Here is an 18,965-nt window from a genome sequence, read left to right as displayed (position 1 = left end):
GTTAGCTCTGCACACACACACAGGTTAGCTCTGAGGAGTCTGGAAGCAGCCACTTCAGGTCTGACGACACACACCACACACGTTCATTTTAATATCCTAGTGGGACTCGACCATTCACTCAAAAAAAACCATTCACGTGTCATCCAACCACTAACCCGTAATGTAATTCAAACTTGTGGGGCCGAGTTCAAGAGTCATCAATTGTTCACTGTACTTGTGAGGACATTTGGTCCCCACAAGGGTAGTTAAACGAGACCACACACACACACACAGTAAAAAATGATAACGTAAAAGTCTTCTTTGTAGGCATGAAACACACACGTATAAACAGCAACCACATCCGTCCACAAACACAGCTCTCTTACCCAGTTTGTCCTTGGGGGCGGCAGCGTTCAGCAGGCCGTAGTCGTCGCCCGGCAACAGCTCCAGCTGCGCTCGGCACTCTGGGAAGTCGCCGTCCTCGAAGCGGCTCAGCGCCCGCACGTAGTTGAAGTCGGTCTTGAGCTGCACGGCGGCCATGTTGCCGGCGGCGGCGCCCTTCTTCAGGGCCAGGACGCTGACCTGCCACTCCAGCACGGCGGGCCAGTCGCACAGCGCCACGTAGCACTCGCACGCCTTGTTGGCCAGGAAGCTGAGCACCTCGCCAGAGCAGTCGCTGGACTTGAGGAGGACCGTCTTGCGCCCGTCGCCTGCGAGCGAGGAAGGATTTTGTACATATTTATTTTTTTTTTTTTTTTTACAATTGGTTCTCTCGAGTTTCCCCTCGCCCTACACACATCCTGTTTTTCTGGAATCCTTTAACGTCGGTGTGGGTGTGTGTGTGTGAGACTCACCGTTGCCCGTGTGCTTGGGGCTGGCCGCGGTGCTGTTGCTGGCTCCAGACAGCTTGAGCAGGGAGCGGTCACAGCTCTTGACGGAGCAGTCCATGCCTGTCACTGCAGACAGCAGGTCCTGGTACTCCTGGGCTGCCTTCTCAAACCTGACACACACACACACACACACACAGGCTGAGCATCTAGAACGTGTCAAATGTACCCAAATACACATTCTGCCTTCTTTAACATCCCGCTATTCTCGCCCATTCATATAATACATACACTGTATGTATTGTACATAAGCTGGTCATGATGAGTAATAAGACATCAAGCTGACCGTATTCTGTGCTGCACGTCAGCCGGTCACACACACACACACACTGCAGCCCCCCCCCTGCCCCCCCAGCAGGCTGCTCACCGTCCCCCCGCCTGCAGGGCCACAGAGCCAACCCAGGCCAGGCTCCTGCCCGTGTTGGCCAGGCTCCAGGCGGCCAGGCCCTGGATGGCCTCAGGGCAGCGCAGCTCACACAGGGCCGCCACCAGCATCATGAGGGGGACCTCCAGCTCTGGACCCTGGGGGGAGGGAGGAGGACGAACCGGAGTATCACCATCTAGCCAGTTCGCTTTTGAGCCAGCTAACATAAGTGGCTGAAAGCCAACTAACATTGATTTAGGTGTCCTACACGATTTGTATACACACACACACACCTGTGCGCTGCTGTTCTTGATCTCGGCGAGCAGGTCGAAGCCGTGGCGCACCGTGACGGCGGGCTGGCCCGACAGAAGCCCCACTCTCATCAGAGCGAGGCGGATCCTCGTCAGCCAATCCTGACACGTCTGGCGGTTAGTGTAGAAGAACGTCCTGATGCCCTGGAGGAGAGGAAGAGGAGGAGAGGAAGAGGTGGAGGAGGAAGAGAAAGAGAGGACAGGAAGAGGAGGAGCAGAAGAGGAAGAGAAGCAGCGAGTGAGTGCACACTTTGGAACCACTAACACATGGGGCAGAGAGCCACGATGACAGCTGTGCCGACCCCCCCCCCCCCCCCCAGCGCCCGCGGGCGTGCGCCCGGCCCTGGGTACCTTGGGCGGGGCAGTGAGGGCGTTGGCGCAGCCCTCGTAGGCGTTGTACATCAACTTCTCCAGGGCCTCCAGGAACTGCAGCAGCAGCGCCACGCGCAGCTGGTTGGCATGGTGACCGTCGTCCGTGTCGCCGGCGCTCCATTGGCCGAGGTCCGAGTCGGCGTTCAGGCTGTGGGCCGCCAGGCTGCGGATGGTGCCTGGAGGGGGGGGGGGGGGGCGATTCAGAATGTTGGATCAATCTCACACCCGTGGGAGAGCTAGCGACAGACAAAAACCATCCACATCCCTCCTTTATCCAAGCTGTTCACTGCCGTCTGTTGCACAACTGACACTAGGCCTTGGGGGAGGGGACAGAGACACAGACACAGACAGACACAGATAAGATAGGGAGACAGACAGATAGGGAGACAGACAGATAGGGAGACAGACAGATAGGGAGACAGACAGATAGGGAGACAGACAGAGAGACACAGCCAGACAGACACAGCCAGACAGACAGAGACACAGCCAGACAGAGACACAGACACAGCCAGGGCCTCCTCACCCTCGATGGTCTGGAAGGTGTCCTGTGCCCGCCCCAGCGGCGTGCGGAGCTTGGCCAGGACGGTGAACTGGGCCGCCTCCCACACGGCCCACTGCCACAGGGCCGCCTCAGTCTTCAGCAGGGCCCGCGGCACGCTGCCCCCCGCCCCGCCGCCCCCCGCCACGCTGCCCTCGCCTTTCTCCAGCCGCTGGCAGCTGTGGTACAGCCGCTCCAGCCAGGGCTCCTTCCTAGTGGGGAGGAAGGGACATCAACACGCGACATCAAGTCACACTGCATTTGCACAGCCCTTTCTTACAAGCAATAAGTCACCCAGGGCTTCTCCTCGACAGCCCCAGAGCTGCACCCAGACCAGCCTAGAGCGAGTGTTTCAGACGAGGGGACAGGAGGTGGGTGTGGGGGCCTTACCCTCCGCGGTGCAGCGCCCCGTACAGGATGAAGCCGATGAGGTCGCTGAAGTCCTGGGGGTGGAAGGTGGCGCTGGGGGCGCGGCTCATGTGGCGGTGCAGGGCCAGGGAGATTTCCCCCGTCTCTGGGCGGCTGTGGTGGCTGACCCACACACACACAGGTTATTCATGGACACACACAGTCTTATGAGATATGAACCTACTGTTCAAGTCAGTTTACTCAATAAACAACCCCTCGAACCTGCAACTCACAAGAGTGTGTGTGTGTGTGTATATATACATATGTATGCGTCTCGTATTGTGTGACACAACGCGCCCCTTCTCGTGTGATGTGGCGGGGTCAGGGGTGAAGGGTCAGACCTGAGGGTGACGTCCAGGGGGATTGTCCTGAGCAGCTTGCCGTAGGCCTGCCGCACTCTCACCGCTGAGTGGACCAGCTGGACACGACACACGTCCACACACCTGAGACACGAGGGGGACCACACACACACACACAGAGCGCGTTAGAGGGAGAGCAGGGCAGCCTTTTCACGACAGCACATTCAGTGAAGGTGTGTGTGTGTGTCACCTCTGCAGCAGCTCTGTGGACAGGGAGGCGGAGAGGACCTGCAGGCTGCTGCAGGTCTGCAGACACACCGAGGGCTCTTCATTCAGGGCTGCACAGAAACACCCCGGAACACCCCGGAACAGGGAGGTCAACACCAGAACACGGGGCAAACACAGCGCCGCAAACCAGGACATGGTCTTTGAACGAGATCGCAGACAAAAAGACCTGAGATTGAGCAAACGTTACTGAGCGCTAGTTTCTAGACCGCCGTCCTCTGTACCGTTGGAGAGGAGGCCTTTGCAGAACTTGTGGAAGGAGGGCAGGGAGAAGAGGGGGGAGTAGGTGTCAGACTTCTTCATCAGCAGAGAAACCTCCAGGGCCCAGGTGAGCAGCAGCTTCCTACAGGGGAGGGAGGGTCACCATCCTGTCACAACTATACGTAGAGACGTGCGTCACAGGTGTGTGTGTGTGTGTGTACCTGGCCTCAGGGTACAGGTGTGTGTGTGTGTGTGTACCTGGCCTCAGGGTACAGGTGTGTGTGTGTACCTGGCCTCAGGGTACAGGTGTGTGTACCTGACCTCAGGGTACAGGTGTGTGTGTGTGTGTACCTGGCCTCAGGGTACAGGTGTGTGTGTGTGTGTGTGTGTGTACCTGGCCTCAGGGTCCAGGTGTGTGTGTGTTTGTGTACCTGGCCTCAGGGTCCAGGTGTGTGTGTGTGTGTACCTGGCCTCAGGGTCCAGGTGTGTGTGTGTGTGTGTGTGTGTGTACCTGGCCTCAGGGTACAGGTGTGTGTGTGTGTGTGTGTGTGTGTGTGCCTGGCCTCAGGGTCCAGGTGTGTGTGTGTGTGTGTACCTGGCCTCAGGGTCCAGGTGTGTGTGTGTGTGTGTGTACCTGGCCTCAGGGTCCAGGTGTGTGTGTGTGTGTGTACCTGGCCTCAGGGTCCAGGTGTTCCTTGCTCAGCAGGGAGCTCAGCAGGGCCAGCATGGTGCTGAAGTGCTTCTTGGTCGCCGTGGTGACCGTGCTGATGACCGCCCCGTCGAACAGGGAGGGGGAGGAGGAGGAGAGGCTGGACGAGATGAAATGGTCGTGTCTGGAGAGAAGCGGGAGGGGAGAGCGAGGGAGGAGAGAGAGAGGGGCAGAGAGAAAGAGGGGACATGGTGTCTAGTGGTAGGGAGGTGGGGCACATAACTCCAGTCCACTCTGTGCTGTGATGACTGTGGAGTGTGTGTGTGTGTGTGTGTGTGTTACCTGGTGCAGTGAGAGTAGAGGGTGTAGAGGACGGCGTACTGGACGGCAGGGTGGTACACGGCCAGCTCGGCGTGGACCACCAGCAGGTTCTGACTGAGCAACGCAAACACTGTCGGGGACAGAGCCCACATCTGGGGGAGAGAGAGAGAGACATAGACAGACAGAGGGAGAGAGAGAGAGGGGCGGTACAGGTGTGGTTAGCAGGCTCTCTCTCTCTCTCACGCGCAGTAACGACATCAAACAGCGTGGGGGCGCTCTCACCCCGATGAGGGAGTTCTTGGTGTTCCCGATGGTGGTCAGTGCGCTGAGGTTGAAGATGAGGGCAAACTGGGCGCGGTCGGGGGGCATGGTGACGCCGGCGAAGGCGGGGTGCTGGATGTGGGGGCCGGGGGCCGGGGGGTCAGGGTCCGGAGGGTCCGTGGGATCCAAGGGGGCCAGCAGGCTGGCCAGGGCGCAGGCCATCTCCCCCAGCACCAGCTTGTAGGCAGCCTCCAGCACGGGGATGTTCTTCAGGCTCAGCACGGCCTGGTACACGCCCAGCGCTGCCACCATCACCTGGACACACACACACACACACACACGAGGGATGAACGTAGGTCGACAAACAAACACGCAGAAACGCATGTCGTCCTCCTGACCCACGGAGACCGAGCGAGATCATGTTGGCACACACACACACCTCTTCCTGTTTCAGTTTCAGTTTGACGCAGTGAGGCAGACACCCTACTCCCCCTCTCCAGGCTCTCTCGGGTACGCGTGTGCATTGATGGAGTAACATTACGACACAAACACACCGGTCTGAATGTCCACACACAAACACACCTCTCTGTCCCTGTTAAAGCGGAGCTCCAGGAGCTGCGAGTTGGGCTCCAGAATCTTCTCCACGAACGAGGAAGGCAGCTTGTTGTTGATCTGGTCCACAATCTGAAACACACACACAATCAGTGGGAGATGATCAGGAGACGTCAGTGGGAAACGATGCCACATTGCCCTGGCCGGACGAAGGCTGCTGCCAAGGTAACGACACAGGAGAGGAGATGGGGAGGAGGTGGAGGAGGGGAGGAGAGATGGAGGATGAGGAGGAGATGGAGGTGGTGAGAGGAGAGATGGAGGATGAGGAGATGGAGGTGGAGGAGAGGAAGAGGGATGGAGATGGAGGATGAGATGGTGAGAGGAAAGATGGAGGACAAGGAGTTGGAGGAGAGGAAGAGGGATGGAGATGGAGGATGAGGAGGAGATGGAGCCGGAGGAGAGGAAGAGGGGGAGTCCTCACCAGCGTGACCAGGCCCAGCACGGCCAGGCTGTACTGGGAGCCGCAGCAGCGGCAGGCGTCCAGCTGCTCCAGGCCGTAGCAGAGCACGGCCTCGCTGAGCCGGGCCCCGGGCTCCAGGCTCACCAGCAGCACGCTCACGCACTCGTTCCCCGCCGTCAGGACCGCCTCCGAGAACAGCACCTGCTTGGCCGTGGTCACGCACGCCAGCACCCGGCTCAGAATCTGGGTGTGCGAGCAAGAGTGGAGAGTGGAGAGAGAGAGAGAGAGAGCGAGCGAGCGAGCGAGGAGAGAGAGAGCGAGAGAGAGCGAGAGAGGAGAGAGAGGAGAGAGCGAGGAGAGGCCGTTATTTCGATTTCAAAATAAACCCCCTTCAGAAGGGAATCAACTTTGTCTAATCTCCATTGTCCATACAGAGGAAGTGTGTGCGTGTGTGTGCTCTCACGTCGGAGACGTAGGCCTCGGTGATGGGCGGCCCTCGGAGGGGGTTGAAGCGCTCCCCGATGCTGCGCACCACGGTGCTGAACACCCGCAGCAGCGCGGCCAGCTTGGGCAGCGACACGGTGGGCGGGGGGATGTCCTCCTCCGTGGCCTCCCCGGAGCCCACGTGACCCAGATCCTGGCGGGGAGGGGGGGGGGGGGGGGGGGGCGGTTACAGAACATGCTGATTTAGAAGACCTCGGGGGACCACGAGCCCTGGGGTGAAGGGGGAGGGGAGTGGGGGTGGCTAGCGGGGGCTAGGGGGCGTGGCTAGCGGGGGTGAGGGGGCGTGGCTAGCTGTGGCCGTACTCACTTCAGCGTACGCCTCCATGTCTTCCAGAAACTGCCCCAGCAGGGTGGTGGAGAAGGTCAGGTCTGCCACCCAGAACTGCTCCAAGCTCTGCAGCCAGCCTGGACACACACACACGTTTGAGATGTCCATAAGGCCTCGCTTTCAACCCAAGAGGAAACCAGGAGGTGGAACTGAATGGTCTGTACCTGACACCTGGACCGTGAGCGCCTGCTTCTGGGTGTGGTCGATGTGCCAGCCCACCAGGATGTCCACCGTGTCCTACAGGGGGGGGCGAGAGAGAGGTCAGAGGGGACGAGGACCTCACAGTTAACCACCACAGGTCACACCAGGATGGTTTGGTAGAGAGAGACAGAGGCTATCTGTAGAGTCCAGAACCTGAGACAGCAGGAGGCTTAGCACACTGGGAACAGGAATGGAAGGGACCAGAAAAGGCCTGTTTGTAAGAGGACCAATTGATCTCCCTCCCCCCAAAAAGTGATCAAATGTGCACCAGCCCCAGACAGCGCCGTGCTGAACTTCCGGCTCGTTCTGTCTTGCACAGTAGTGGCTCACCGTGCTCCTGGCTTCATAATAGGTGTCTGCCTTTCTTGACTTGAGATACAAGATGCTAATTTCCCTGTTTCGGACTAGTTCCTAACTAAAATTGGTCTTCCGCTCAACTTTTCCTATGAATTTCGAGCCAGATTAGAGGGAAATTCTCATCTAGTTTGGGATGTTTAGGCTGGAGTTCACAGAACAAAATGACTGACGAGCCGGGTGTCAGATCGAGAAAGCAATACCACCAAGCTCCACCAGGGGCCTCCACTTCCAGCTAAGGATGGCCACAGGGCCAGCGGGCGGAGCCACAGGGGCCTCACTCACCCTGAAGTTGGTGCTGAAGACGTGAGGGTAGCAGCGGGCCACCTGCAGGATGCACCTGACGCTCTGACACAGCAGCTCCGGGGTGTCCAGGTTCTCCAGGATGGACTGCAGGCTGCTCATCACCAGCTGGAGAACACAGGCAGGCAGGGGGTTCATACTGGTTCTAAACACAGAGCAGCAGGCTGGGACTGGTTCATACTGGTTCTTAACACACAGAGCAGTAGGCTGGGACTGGTTCATACTGGTTCCGGTATGGGCAAGATGCCCAGTAATATCAACCAGGCATTTCAAAACAACTGTCACGTCCCAAACCAAACTAACACCCTCACGATCCACGACAACTGGACAGCAAACAACACTACAGTCTAAAGACGTCCACCAGCGTCACACGTCATCCCCATCGACTCCTCCTCGCTTATCCATCCCCGTCAAACCCCTCCTACCTCTCCCAACCCCGCCCCCCTGCGGAGCCGCGCCCCCCTGCGGAACCCCGCCCCCCTGCGGAGCCCCGCCCCCCTGTGGAGCCCCGCTCCCCTGCAGAGCCCCTCCCCCCTTCGCGGCGCCCACCTGCATGACGGGTGAGAAGGCCTTCCTCTCGCCGGCCGCCTCCAGGGCGCGGTGCGCCGCCAGCAGGTACAGCAGCCTGACGTCGTCGCGGCCGCAGGCGGAGAACTTGGCAAACAGCCACTTGAAGATGCGCTCGGCCTCGTAGCTGAGGGCCGCGCAGAGCAGGCCCACGCAGCTGGCGGCCTCCTGACGCAGCTCCCACAGGAGCTTGCTGCTGCGGGGGGACACGCGCGCACACACGCACACAGGGGTAGGGGAGGAAGATGGGAGAGAACCAGAGAGTAAGGATCGAACCCAACAGGCGCTCTCGTCCATCCTTCCTCCTTGACCTCGGGGCGCGCGGGCAAGCCGCAGCCCAGGGGGCAGCCTTCTCACCTCTCGTTCAGGATCTCGTTGAGGGTGCTGAGGAGGGTGTCCTGCTGTTTCACCAGGGCCTGGAGGGGGAGGAGCCAAAGCACAAGCGTTAGGAGGGGGGGGGACACAAACGCCACACCAGCTCAACTCTAGGGGCCACAGCTCATGGATGAGGAGGGGGGTGGGGGAGGGAGGGAGGGGGGGTCCTGTTTTCATCCAACGCAAATAGAACGGGGCAGGACCTGGTTTCTAAAAACGGAAGCGAGGCGGGGGGTTATCTTGGGGCGAAGCCATCACGGACAACAATGCTGAGGGGGGCGTGGCGCGGTGCCAATGCCACGCCCCTCTCCTGGGCTCCAAACACAATCACTAGCCTGGCGTTTCCCCTCATACAGCAACGAACACAGGCCCTGACTATAACAGACAACGAACACAGGCCCTGACTATAACAGACAACGAACACAGGCCCTGACTAGAACAGACAACGAACACAGGCCCTGACTAGAACAGACAGCGGTCACAGGCCCTGACTAGAACAGACAACGAACACAGGCCCTGACTAGAACAGACAGCGGTCACAGGCCCTGACTAGGCCCTGAACGTTCACAAGGAGATTTCTGTGCATCGTCTCTTTTCCCTTTTTCTGCAGAGGTTACAATGAGTTCTCTTTAGAAGGTCACGGGTAACAAAAGGGAGTAGAGGAGGAGGAAGGAAGGGATGAATAGACGCATGCAAGAAGGCCAGGAACCCTTTCCGTGCAGTGGGAAGACAAGCGTGTCGAGTAGCTGATCATTACTGCCTACCGAAAAGAAACTTAATCCAAATCAAAATGCAAACTAAAATATATGATGGTATTGTGGCAGACTTACTTAACAGAATAATCTAATAGCTGTAGTTGAGATGATGCAATGGTTGTCTGATTAATAATTAGAATAGTGATTATTCCTTGGCACTCTTCCTAATACTGATGACACAAGGAGTACAAGTTCAGTGATCTGCTCTCTTATGCATTTATCGGCCAGGCATTTAGGATGACAACTGTCCGCTAAATGAATAGACATAAATCTACGATTCTTCAGCATTTCAGTCTGCAAACAAACAGAACCCATAAAAAAAGGAGGAGGTTTAGCAACTGACCGACTAATGCACGAGATAAGAAAAGCGCAAGGTTCAAACAGGTGAGCTTCAAAAGAACCACGAGGAGGACGTTTAGCCGACATTGAAGCGCAGACAGGAGGGCTAGAGGGGACCCCTGGAGGGCTAAACGGGGGCCTCCTGGAGGGTTAGAGAGGGACCCCCCTGGAGGGCTAGAGAGGGACCCCCTGGAGGGCTAGAGAGGGACCCCCCTGGAGGGCTAGAGAGGGACCCCCTGGAGGGCTAGAGAGGGACCCCCTGGAGGGCTAGAGGAGACCCCCCTGGAGAGTTAGAGAGGGACCCCCTGGAGGGCTAGAGGGGGACCTCCTGGAGGGTTAGAGAGGGAGCCCCTGGAGGGCTAGAGGAGACCCCCCTGGAGAGTTAGAGAGGGAGCCCCTGGAGGGCTAGAGAGGGACCCCCTGGAGGGCTAGAGGGGGACCTCCTGGAGGGCTAGAGGGGGACCCCCTGGAGGGCTAGAGAGGGACCCCCTGGAGGGCTAGAGAGGGACCCCCTGGAGGGCTAGAGGGGGACCCCCTGGAGGGCTAGAGGAGACCCCCTGGAGGGCTAGAGAGGGACCCCCCTGGAGGGCTAGAGGGGGACCTCCTGGAGGGCTAGAGGAGACCCCCTGGAGGGCTAGAGGAGACCCCCCTGGAGAGTTAGAGGGGGACCTCCTGGAGGGCTAGAGGGGGACCTCCTGGAGGGCGTGGAGGAGGAGGGACGACCGGGTGACTGGAGCTGAAGGAGCCCCGAGCGCTGTTCCCTCACCACTTTGTTGTCCGAGTGGGTGATGAAGTCCCTCAGCTGTCGCAGCGTGGCCAGCCTGCGATCCCGGTCCTCCTCCCGGGACACGCGGCGCAGGAGGTTGGCCAGGCGGGACTCCTCCGAGTGAGCCATGCCTCTGTCTGGAGGGGAGGACACACACACACACACGAGATCCGCAACACAGACACAAAAAGCAGATTTCCTTTTAGCAGTGGACTTGTGTACCGTGAGTGGCGATTGCTTTGAAGCAGACCTGAAGGAAGCTTGGCAAAGTTAGCAACGGCCGCATCAACTTGAATGAATTGTGATGGAATGTGTGAAATATTATCTCTGACAGTGCTGCCATGCTGACCTGCCCCCACTTAGTCAAGTTGGCATGACAGCCAGATAGCGTCACAGCCAGATAGCATGACGGCAAGTTAGCATAGCAGCAAGTTAGCATAGCAGCAAGTTAGCATAGCAGCAAGTTAGCATAGTAGCAAGTTAGCATAGCAGTGTTAGCATAGCAGTGTTAGCATAGCAGTGTTAGCTCACCCTGTGATTTCCTCATGTCCTTAGAAGCTAAAGCACGGTTTCCATGCTGAAAAGGGGTCAAATCCGTCGTCACATTGTTGATCCTCAACTCTTGCCCCAGCGACTTCCAACCAAATGTGTTATCACTGAGACCTGTGTCGGCTTCATATCCACCTGTTGGTTACAAGATGGAAGGGAATGTTATCATCCATCTCACGACATCACGCTCACTCCACCATACCCCACAGGTGCTGAACGGCAGGTGAAACATGGAACAGCAGGTGTCCCAGGTCAGGTCACATAGTAAGTCCCCCCCCCCCCAGCAAAAGTAGGCAACATTCCATCAACCTCATAAAAGACAGGAACTCCAGCAGAGATGCCAACATCACGCCACAAAGGGAGAAGTTGTAGAAACCAGAGGGGAGTGGAACTTCCAATCAGGAGACAACATAACTAAGGCCTCCGTTTTCAGCCGGTGTATCAAGGACTATCGACGCCGAAAGTGCCGGTTAACAACAGAATGTGAACGACGACTCAAAAGGGCAGCCCCCCCCCCGTATGGAGTTGGTGGACGGAAAACACCGTGATTTTCAGGTTGTGTACCTGTGGGGCTGCCGTGACAACAACGCACGCTACTTTCCCTTTCACTTCCTTGTCAGTCGGTCGACAGACGAGAGTCTCTGAGAACAGAAACGGGCGGCAACATCCTACAGTAGTGACTACAACACATGGCCCCTTTCTGCTGTGCTCCAATAGGCCAAGCAGCCTAAAGACATCAAATAGGGCAGTCAGCGCCACAGCTTGCTTGGACCACACTAGGATACAGTATCAAACTCAGCAAGGTACGTAGGATTTAGAGTATTGAAATGTGCATGCTGGGCCTACTGTGGCTCCGTCCCGAAAGGTGGCAAGAGTGCGTAAAAACTGGGTTGTTATGGCGACACCTCAAACTGTGAAGACAGATATTCATGTATCCCCCTCAGCTAGAAAAAGCTTTTAAACTCGAGGTAATGTTAGTAGGAAGAAATACAATGTCTTTAGACACATTTTATGTGCTTGTTTGGGCTGTATGGATTGGCTGTTTCTTAGGTTATGTACACTTGTAACGCTGCACCCACATTGCCGTTGGGAAATCAATAAACCTGAACTGATCCCCACAAACCTACACCTATCTCAACGTGAAGAGAAAGAAAACAAGGTGCGGCTCTTCCATGGTATTCCACCCCCCCCCTCCCCCCGAGGCGACTCACTTGACACACCACTTTTGTAAAGCTCTCTCTTGGAAGTCGCTTTGAATAAAAGCGTCTGCTAAATGAATAAATGTACCAAAGAGGACACATCGACCCCTATGCGTTCTGTACGCCAGTCTGCATGGATGACGCGAGCGTTTAACGGGACAGGTGAGCGTTAACGGGACGGGTGAGCACTCACCCCCTTCGTCCAGCGTGTCGGCAGGTGTGTAGGCATCGCTGTGCAGCGCTGGGGAGTCAGGCTGGTCCGGGGGTGCAGAGTCATACACAGCAGCAGCTGCTGGGCCAAAGTCTCTGGTGGCGCTGTACTTCACACCGTCCTGGCTAGCAGACACGCTGTCGCCTCTGGGATGCACAAAGTCACAAAACATGCCCACGCTGAGTCAAGTCTACTCGGGATATCGGACACTGCCATGCATCTTGCCCCTGTAACCAGATTACCAGCCTAATGGTATGTTGAAACATGGTTCACAGACCAAACACACTTCCAAATTGGTGGTGTTTTACAAGTTAAATCAAATATGCAAACATGCCTCTTCTGTACCTGTCAGTTTTGAGAAAAACATATGACAGTAAACTAGCCTTAAACACCATAGATTAGGGCATTTGTACGTTATTTAAAAAGGAGTCGGCAGCTATCCTCAGATTGTCACAGGACAGGTACAAAAGCATTGACGGCCAACTTGAGCTCGTTTTGATTTGCGAATGCCTGTCTTTCACCTAGAGTTAACATAGGTGGCCAGCTCAGCTATCGTTAGTGGCTAGCTGGTTAGTGTACCTACAGGGCTTGGCTGAAAGCCTTTGACATCATGATACGGCAAAACGTTAAAAGGTTAATCATTTATTCTAGTTGAGACAAACGTTTTTAGTGGCATGACACTTGCTAGCTAGCTAGCTAGCATGACAAAACAAGGGAGGTGCCGTATTGAGTGCAGCCTGTAGGCAGCAGGTCAAAGTAAGCCAGTCAACGTTGGTCGCGTAATTAAGAGTTACCTGGGCACTGCCATTGCAGTCAACTTCACCCACCATATCTTGCACTACTTCATGTCACAGTCAGTTTTAGAAACGTCAAAATGACCTATTTGCACGGTGCTTACAGCAAAGGAATAAAGGTGTTGCACACCAATTCACCAGCTGAGCTAGCAAGCTAACGTTAACGCGTTCGCTAACGACGCGCCAATCAAGCATCATTGTGTTAGCCAGCATTACCACAACAGCTAAGCTAGCTTGAAACAAATAGTTTTCCAGATATTACCAGGCAGTAGCACATCGATGGTTGGCTAGCCAACTCTGACAGAATACAACTCGACATTCTTTTTATTATTTTCCTTTTGGAATGCTAGCCTAAGTTGGATAACAAGCCAGCTCACTTGGGTAGTCTCGCTGGCTATTAATGGTCAGCAGGAATGATTAGCGAGCTAGCTAGTGCTAATTTCCTCAAGTTGCTATGTAACGTTGGAGCACGAGGAATGCAAAAAAAAACAAGTGGTGTGGCGACACACACGCAACAACCAAGCCATTAAGGTGGTTTGAACACATTATAATGCCAGACAGTTTGTGTGTGAGATCTTGAATATGGTATCGTTTGCTGCCTTGGCATAAACTCACTGACAAGCTAGCTCGCCATAGCACATGTGTGGCAATAGTCGCTAGCTCAATTGAAGAGCCATGGTTTGGCCCGGCGAATCCCCGGTCTAATTTTGGACTGTCTTTCCAGTGGCGCGATACCAACCTGGGCTGCCAATCATTCCAGTTTCGCTGCAGTTTGTGGGCGCTGCTAAGCCGAGACCCAGGGGCTTTACGGCTCATTACCTTTGCGAGAACAGCATGACCCGCTCTCAACGGGAATACAATCCGTCTACTATTAGATTTTGCTGTGTGTTAATTTACGTCCATGAATGGGTCCTTTGCCGTGTTGTCTACTTGCTATCGCTGTGCGCGGAATGTTTGTGTAGGGTCGGCCTTCTTTTTTTTTTTTTTTTCTCGCTTCAACTCCTTCTTCGATTCTTGTGTAAAAGGCGCTCCTGCCACTCCAGTCTTTATAGCAGCGCCTCCTGTCGGACCTCACAGACACTAATATGTCTGCAACAGGTTCACCGAAAACAATGCAAACGCAACATTTATCCCCAATTAATCATTAATGGGACATCGACCGTCATGCATCCTCTTAACAGTTTATTTACAATCTATTAACTGGCTACCTAGCGTCCTGTTTGTTGTTTTACAGAACACGTAGTTCTTTTGCCACGGCTGTGCTGTTGCCAGGCGACAGCATCACGACTCGTGAGTGGGAGTTAGGAATGGAACGGATGCAGGGTAGAGATGCATCTGTTTCGAAATGGAATAGCTTGATACAAGACCAAACACACCATCACTATGCACATTTGAAATGAATGTGGATATTGTCAATCACTAACCTTTCAGACCCTCATGTTAAATCCACACACAATTTTCAATGATATCTTAGGGTATATGAATCAAAGGCATGATGACATTAATAATAATATACAGTATATAACATATAGTGTTGATCTGTGATAACAGTCTCATTACACACCCTCAAGAAGATGAAGAACAAAACGAATGAATTGTTTATTTGAGCAATCAGCCGTCTTTTCTTGTGAATGGATTTTCATAACTTAACTCCAGCATAGAAAATATGCGTCAAAAACGAGGTAGTAAAATTCTGCCACACCCCACACAGTGTACTGTTCAACTGTAACAGAAGATGGCGTCACAGAGCAAAGACTGAGCTGGAGTCGACATACCAGTGATTTTATTGACACAGACTAGACTTTTCAGAGAATACCCTTCTCAAATTCAAAAGTGCTTTATTGGCACGAACTATGTTGTTAAAGCATCAAATATCAATTAAATACAATGAATAAATGTAATAGATTAAAGCAGTTTAACGCTAACACAACAGGATGTGCTGTGTGTGTGCTGTGTGTGTGCAGGTCATTCACTGTCCGTCAGGTTGTGGTATGTTGATATATATTGAGGCAGTAAGATATACCCCATGACCTATGATTATCTCTCTCTCTCGCTCTCTCTCTCTCTCTCTCTCTCTCTCTCTCTCTCTCTCTCTCTCTCTCTCAGCCCCCACCTCCCTCTGAGTTGTTTCCTTCTGCTTGGACTCCACTTTAACTACAGATATTATGTTGCTAGGTAACAGTGTAGCACAGTAAACAGTGGTGAAGTCAAGGTGATTGGGGGGGGGGGAAGTGAAGGGCATGGCCTGAGGTCAAAGATGATGAATGCAAATCGTTTCAAGTGGTATTACTTCTCAACATGGCCGGACATGACAGCCTTGAAATGGAGTATGACTCTCCGCTGCCTTGCTTGAGTCCAAGGTGTGAGGTCATTTTGTTCCTAGATGCCAAAACAATCAAACACACAACCAAATATGCATCATAGCTGTTGCCTACGTAGGCCTACATTTTAAATACATATCTCGTTTGTAATTTCGTGTCATTAAGTACAGGCCATCTTGCCTCCCATAGAAGTCCAAGAAAGCCGAGACAATTAGCTGTAACCTGCGGTCCTCAGACGATTGGCTCGCTGACCAGTCCCGGTTTGATGACACTGCGGTTAGAGGACCCCGATACACAGCCATTAGCCGATACACGGCCATTAGACGATACACGGCCATTAGCCGTTAATTCAAGTACAACTCCGTTACAAACGGACCTGGTCATTTTTCAATGAGCACCGATTACTGCAGTGGCAGAGTCAGAATAAACAAGGGGGCTGGCTCCCCACTGCCGCTGCGCAGGAAGCCTTGTATGCTCCGGGATAGACGAGGCTGTAATTGCTGCGTGGATGAGTCGTTAAAGCAGATGGGCTTGGGATCATGCCCGGCAGTCGTTAAGGGATTGTTTGCAGTTGTCTAATTAACGCCCTTTGCGACGGAAGAACGCCGTTAAACAGCTGGATCTGAACCAACTGCGTGTGGATGCCCTCCCCACATTCAAACTTGCACCAGAGTCGTCATCTCTTGTGAAAAAGTCATTAAAGCATGACATAAGGGAATTTCCAAAAACAAAATCTAGACAGGAGACATTTAAGAATGTTTCTATGCAATTATGGTATAAATTAAAAGCCGTAACCATATTTTCAACACTCAAGCTCAGAACTCATAACTGCTCTCACTACATCAAAAACATTTACATCAAGGATAAAACTCTGGAGGAATCCAACCTTTTCAGCAACAGCATGTGGTTCATGGTATTTTAACAAGACAAGGAGCCAAATCTCGTCTATCAGTTCCTTTGAAGCCAAACCAAAAATGTGACCTTCCCCTTTGTAGCAAAACCATCCGATCCTTGACCTTTGGATTAAATCAGTCCTCACAACCTACTGGTTATATTTAGAAGTTTGGATGAAGAGGGGTTTGAAAACTTTGTGGATACGCCCAGTGATGTCATTGGGAAAGGCCGCACGTTTGATTTGGTGTTGGCTGTGGATTAGCCGTTTCGTCAAACACACACACACACCTAAAACACAAACAGACAGAAACACACACGTATGAACACACACACACAAATATGACGACAGCGATTGCATGATTCTTTTACTGCAAAGATCAGGATGGTTTGGGGCCTCTTGATGATCAGAATGCATGTTGGTGAACACACACAGACACACACACACACACAGACACACACATACAACCAGACACACACACAAACACTCCCCCCGCACTGTCCCCTTATATTGGTCTAAACACCAAAGAGGCTCCGAAGACGTAAAGATAAGTTGAGCACAGTGCTATCTGGAGCAGACACAGATAAAACACCAGGAACCAGAGATGGCCCATGTCTACAGACAGGCCTCTCAACCCGATAGACCAGAAGCACGAAATCCTTAAACAAAGCTGTTGACTAAATCAATCTGACAATGCAGCAGCGATCTTTTGAGCTGAGTGGTTCTCACGTATTCTCGGAATAATCTGCATTGTCAATGTGCAGCCCTTCTACATCCTTACATTCACCCACTGCATTTCACAGGTCAAGTTGTGTTGGTGTTCCTCGAACCATGCCGCCCTGCAGAGAGCCTGCCCTCTGCACTCAGACGCCTCAGGCTCCACACAGCTATCGTTTCAGGGCCAGGCGGGAGTTTGGAGTGGAGAAAGCGGGAAGGAGAAGTGGTTGTGTGTGTGTTTGTGTGTGTGTGTGTGTTTTGAACAGTGTTGTGGTTGTGGCCCTGTGAACCTGAATTCCTCAGGTTCAAGGAGGGAGACAGATTGGGGGGTCAGGGGTTAGGGGTCAGGGGTCAGGGGTCAGATCCATAGGAGATGTCCTAGGTAGAGGCTAATGGGGTTTAGTCTGTGCTGCTCTGGTCATTCTTCTGAGAGTCTTTCGACAAAGTGTCCGAGCCACTTTGGGAAGTATTACACTTACAACGTAGAAAAAAATTGACTAGAACACACCGGAAAGTGACATTTTATTCATGAAGTAGTTGAATGATTTCAGTAAACTGGGTGGAAAAGTGGCACTTAGTATATGTAAAAAAGCCCAATTGTGGCGTGTGCAATATGGCTTAGCAGTGCAGCACAGGCCTGGGTTGTGGGCCTGTTTTGTGGACCTGGGCCTCTGTTATGCTGATACACATCTGCATTCATAGTTGTGTCTTAACCCCTTGGCATCCTTACCATCAGATGTTTTTAATATCCACACCATACACTTCACGGTCCAGGAGCCAGGAGTGTAATCACTCCGGGAGGGGGGGGGGGGGGGGGGGGGTGGACAAGGGGAAAGAAGAGAGAAGAGAGAGAGAAAGAGACACAGAAAGACCAACCTCATCTGTTTTGAGAATCTCTCTATTGAAACAGTGACCTTTCAAGGAACTCCCTGTGCTGCCTGTGATTATGGAGACATGATTATTTGTCATTTTCAATTGTTCCCTCCTGAATCCTTTTTCTTGTGGGATCGTACACATGCCTTAAGAGAAATCAATTGTCCTGGCAGCTGCAGTGAAATAAATGGATGCACCTAGAAGATGGGAGCTTGTCTTAGAAACCCAACTCGTTTTTTTCTCATATTCACAGAACCTTAATGACAGAAACGGAGACACCAGCTCCATGAGAGAAAGAAGAAAGGAGGTCCAATCCAAAATCATTTTAATTGGACCATCACCAGTTTTTACTCAGCAGTTGCAGGAGACCAAATGGGATGCTGCTAAAGACAAAGGAGTACACAAGGACAGTTAGTCTGCTACAAGGATAACCGAGTAAAACATTCCAAAAAGTTTGGCCCTTAAAAGTAGACACAAATCAGTCTTCTTCTGTTAATCTAAAAACGGTCCAGACCGAGAGTACTACAGTGTAAATTCTATTCTGAACAACTGCATCCTTCGGGGGGAACTGAGCCATTGTCAGCTCAGACTCATCAAGGAACAAATGAGTGATCGTGTGAGTGTACAGTGAGAAAGGCGTTACGTTCCACAGACCTCTGCCCTAACAGCCTGACAGGTGTGAAAAACAGTGTTAGCGAGCAGCCATATGTTCGTTAAACATCGTTTTCATTTGTCGTCTGCAGACGTACACTCACTCACACAGACACACCAACGGGAGGGTTTCTCTGTCTGTGGTGAGAGACAATAGACTGGTCTGTTTAAGGGAGTCACCAACTTGGCCAGATGACGTCATTGTTGGTTGATTGAGCAAAATATTCACTGACAACACGAACAATAGACATTGGTTCTCCCAACAATGCGACGGGAATACTAAAGCACTGGATGAGAGGGAAGTACTTAAGCTCGTGACAAGTGCTGTTCTGCTCGGGCATTTTGAGAAGCGTGAACAACAATGACAACAGGGTTGTAG

General features: G+C 53.2%; 2 protein-coding genes across 3 annotated transcripts in view; both read right to left on the bottom strand.

The window, feature by feature from the left end:
• The window catches only part of smg1 (SMG1 nonsense mediated mRNA decay associated PI3K related kinase), a 36,506-nt gene extending 22,378 nt beyond the window's left edge, over positions 1–14,128 (bottom strand). For both annotated transcript variants that reach the window (XM_047038378.1, XM_047038377.1), the window contains exons 1-25: positions 13,872–14,128; positions 12,321–12,484; positions 10,911–11,063; positions 10,380–10,516; positions 8,502–8,560; positions 8,127–8,340; positions 7,560–7,685; positions 6,884–6,956; positions 6,699–6,796; positions 6,351–6,524; positions 5,909–6,130; positions 5,458–5,559; positions 4,897–5,190; positions 4,636–4,766; positions 4,316–4,477; positions 3,668–3,786; positions 3,409–3,496; positions 3,201–3,302; positions 2,842–2,982; positions 2,437–2,663; positions 1,893–2,089; positions 1,524–1,685; positions 1,234–1,388; positions 834–979; positions 366–689 (exon numbers count right to left, since the gene is read on the bottom strand). In XM_047038378.1, the coding sequence (XP_046894334.1) occupies positions 366–689; positions 834–979; positions 1,234–1,388; positions 1,524–1,685; positions 1,893–2,089; positions 2,437–2,663; positions 2,842–2,982; positions 3,201–3,302; positions 3,409–3,496; positions 3,668–3,786; positions 4,316–4,477; positions 4,636–4,766; positions 4,897–5,190; positions 5,458–5,559; positions 5,909–6,130; positions 6,351–6,524; positions 6,699–6,796; positions 6,884–6,956; positions 7,560–7,685; positions 8,127–8,340; positions 8,502–8,560; positions 10,380–10,516; positions 10,911–11,063; positions 12,321–12,484; positions 13,872–13,948 (3,847 nt within the window). In that variant the 5' untranslated portion in view covers positions 13,949–14,128. The remainder of the gene's footprint in view (positions 1–365; positions 690–833; positions 980–1,233; positions 1,389–1,523; positions 1,686–1,892; positions 2,090–2,436; positions 2,664–2,841; positions 2,983–3,200; positions 3,303–3,408; positions 3,497–3,667; positions 3,787–4,315; positions 4,478–4,635; positions 4,767–4,896; positions 5,191–5,457; positions 5,560–5,908; positions 6,131–6,350; positions 6,525–6,698; positions 6,797–6,883; positions 6,957–7,559; positions 7,686–8,126; positions 8,341–8,501; positions 8,561–10,379; positions 10,517–10,910; positions 11,064–12,320; positions 12,485–13,871) is intronic.
• The window catches only part of LOC124479583, a 272,624-nt gene that overhangs the window by 156,555 nt on the left and 97,104 nt on the right, over positions 1–18,965 (bottom strand).

This window comes from Hypomesus transpacificus, chromosome 17, assembly GCF_021917145.1.
Source record: "Hypomesus transpacificus isolate Combined female chromosome 17, fHypTra1, whole genome shotgun sequence".
Classification (NCBI taxonomy): Eukaryota; Metazoa; Chordata; class Actinopteri; order Osmeriformes; family Osmeridae; genus Hypomesus; species Hypomesus transpacificus.
This window is presented reverse-complemented; position numbering and strand designations above follow the sequence as displayed.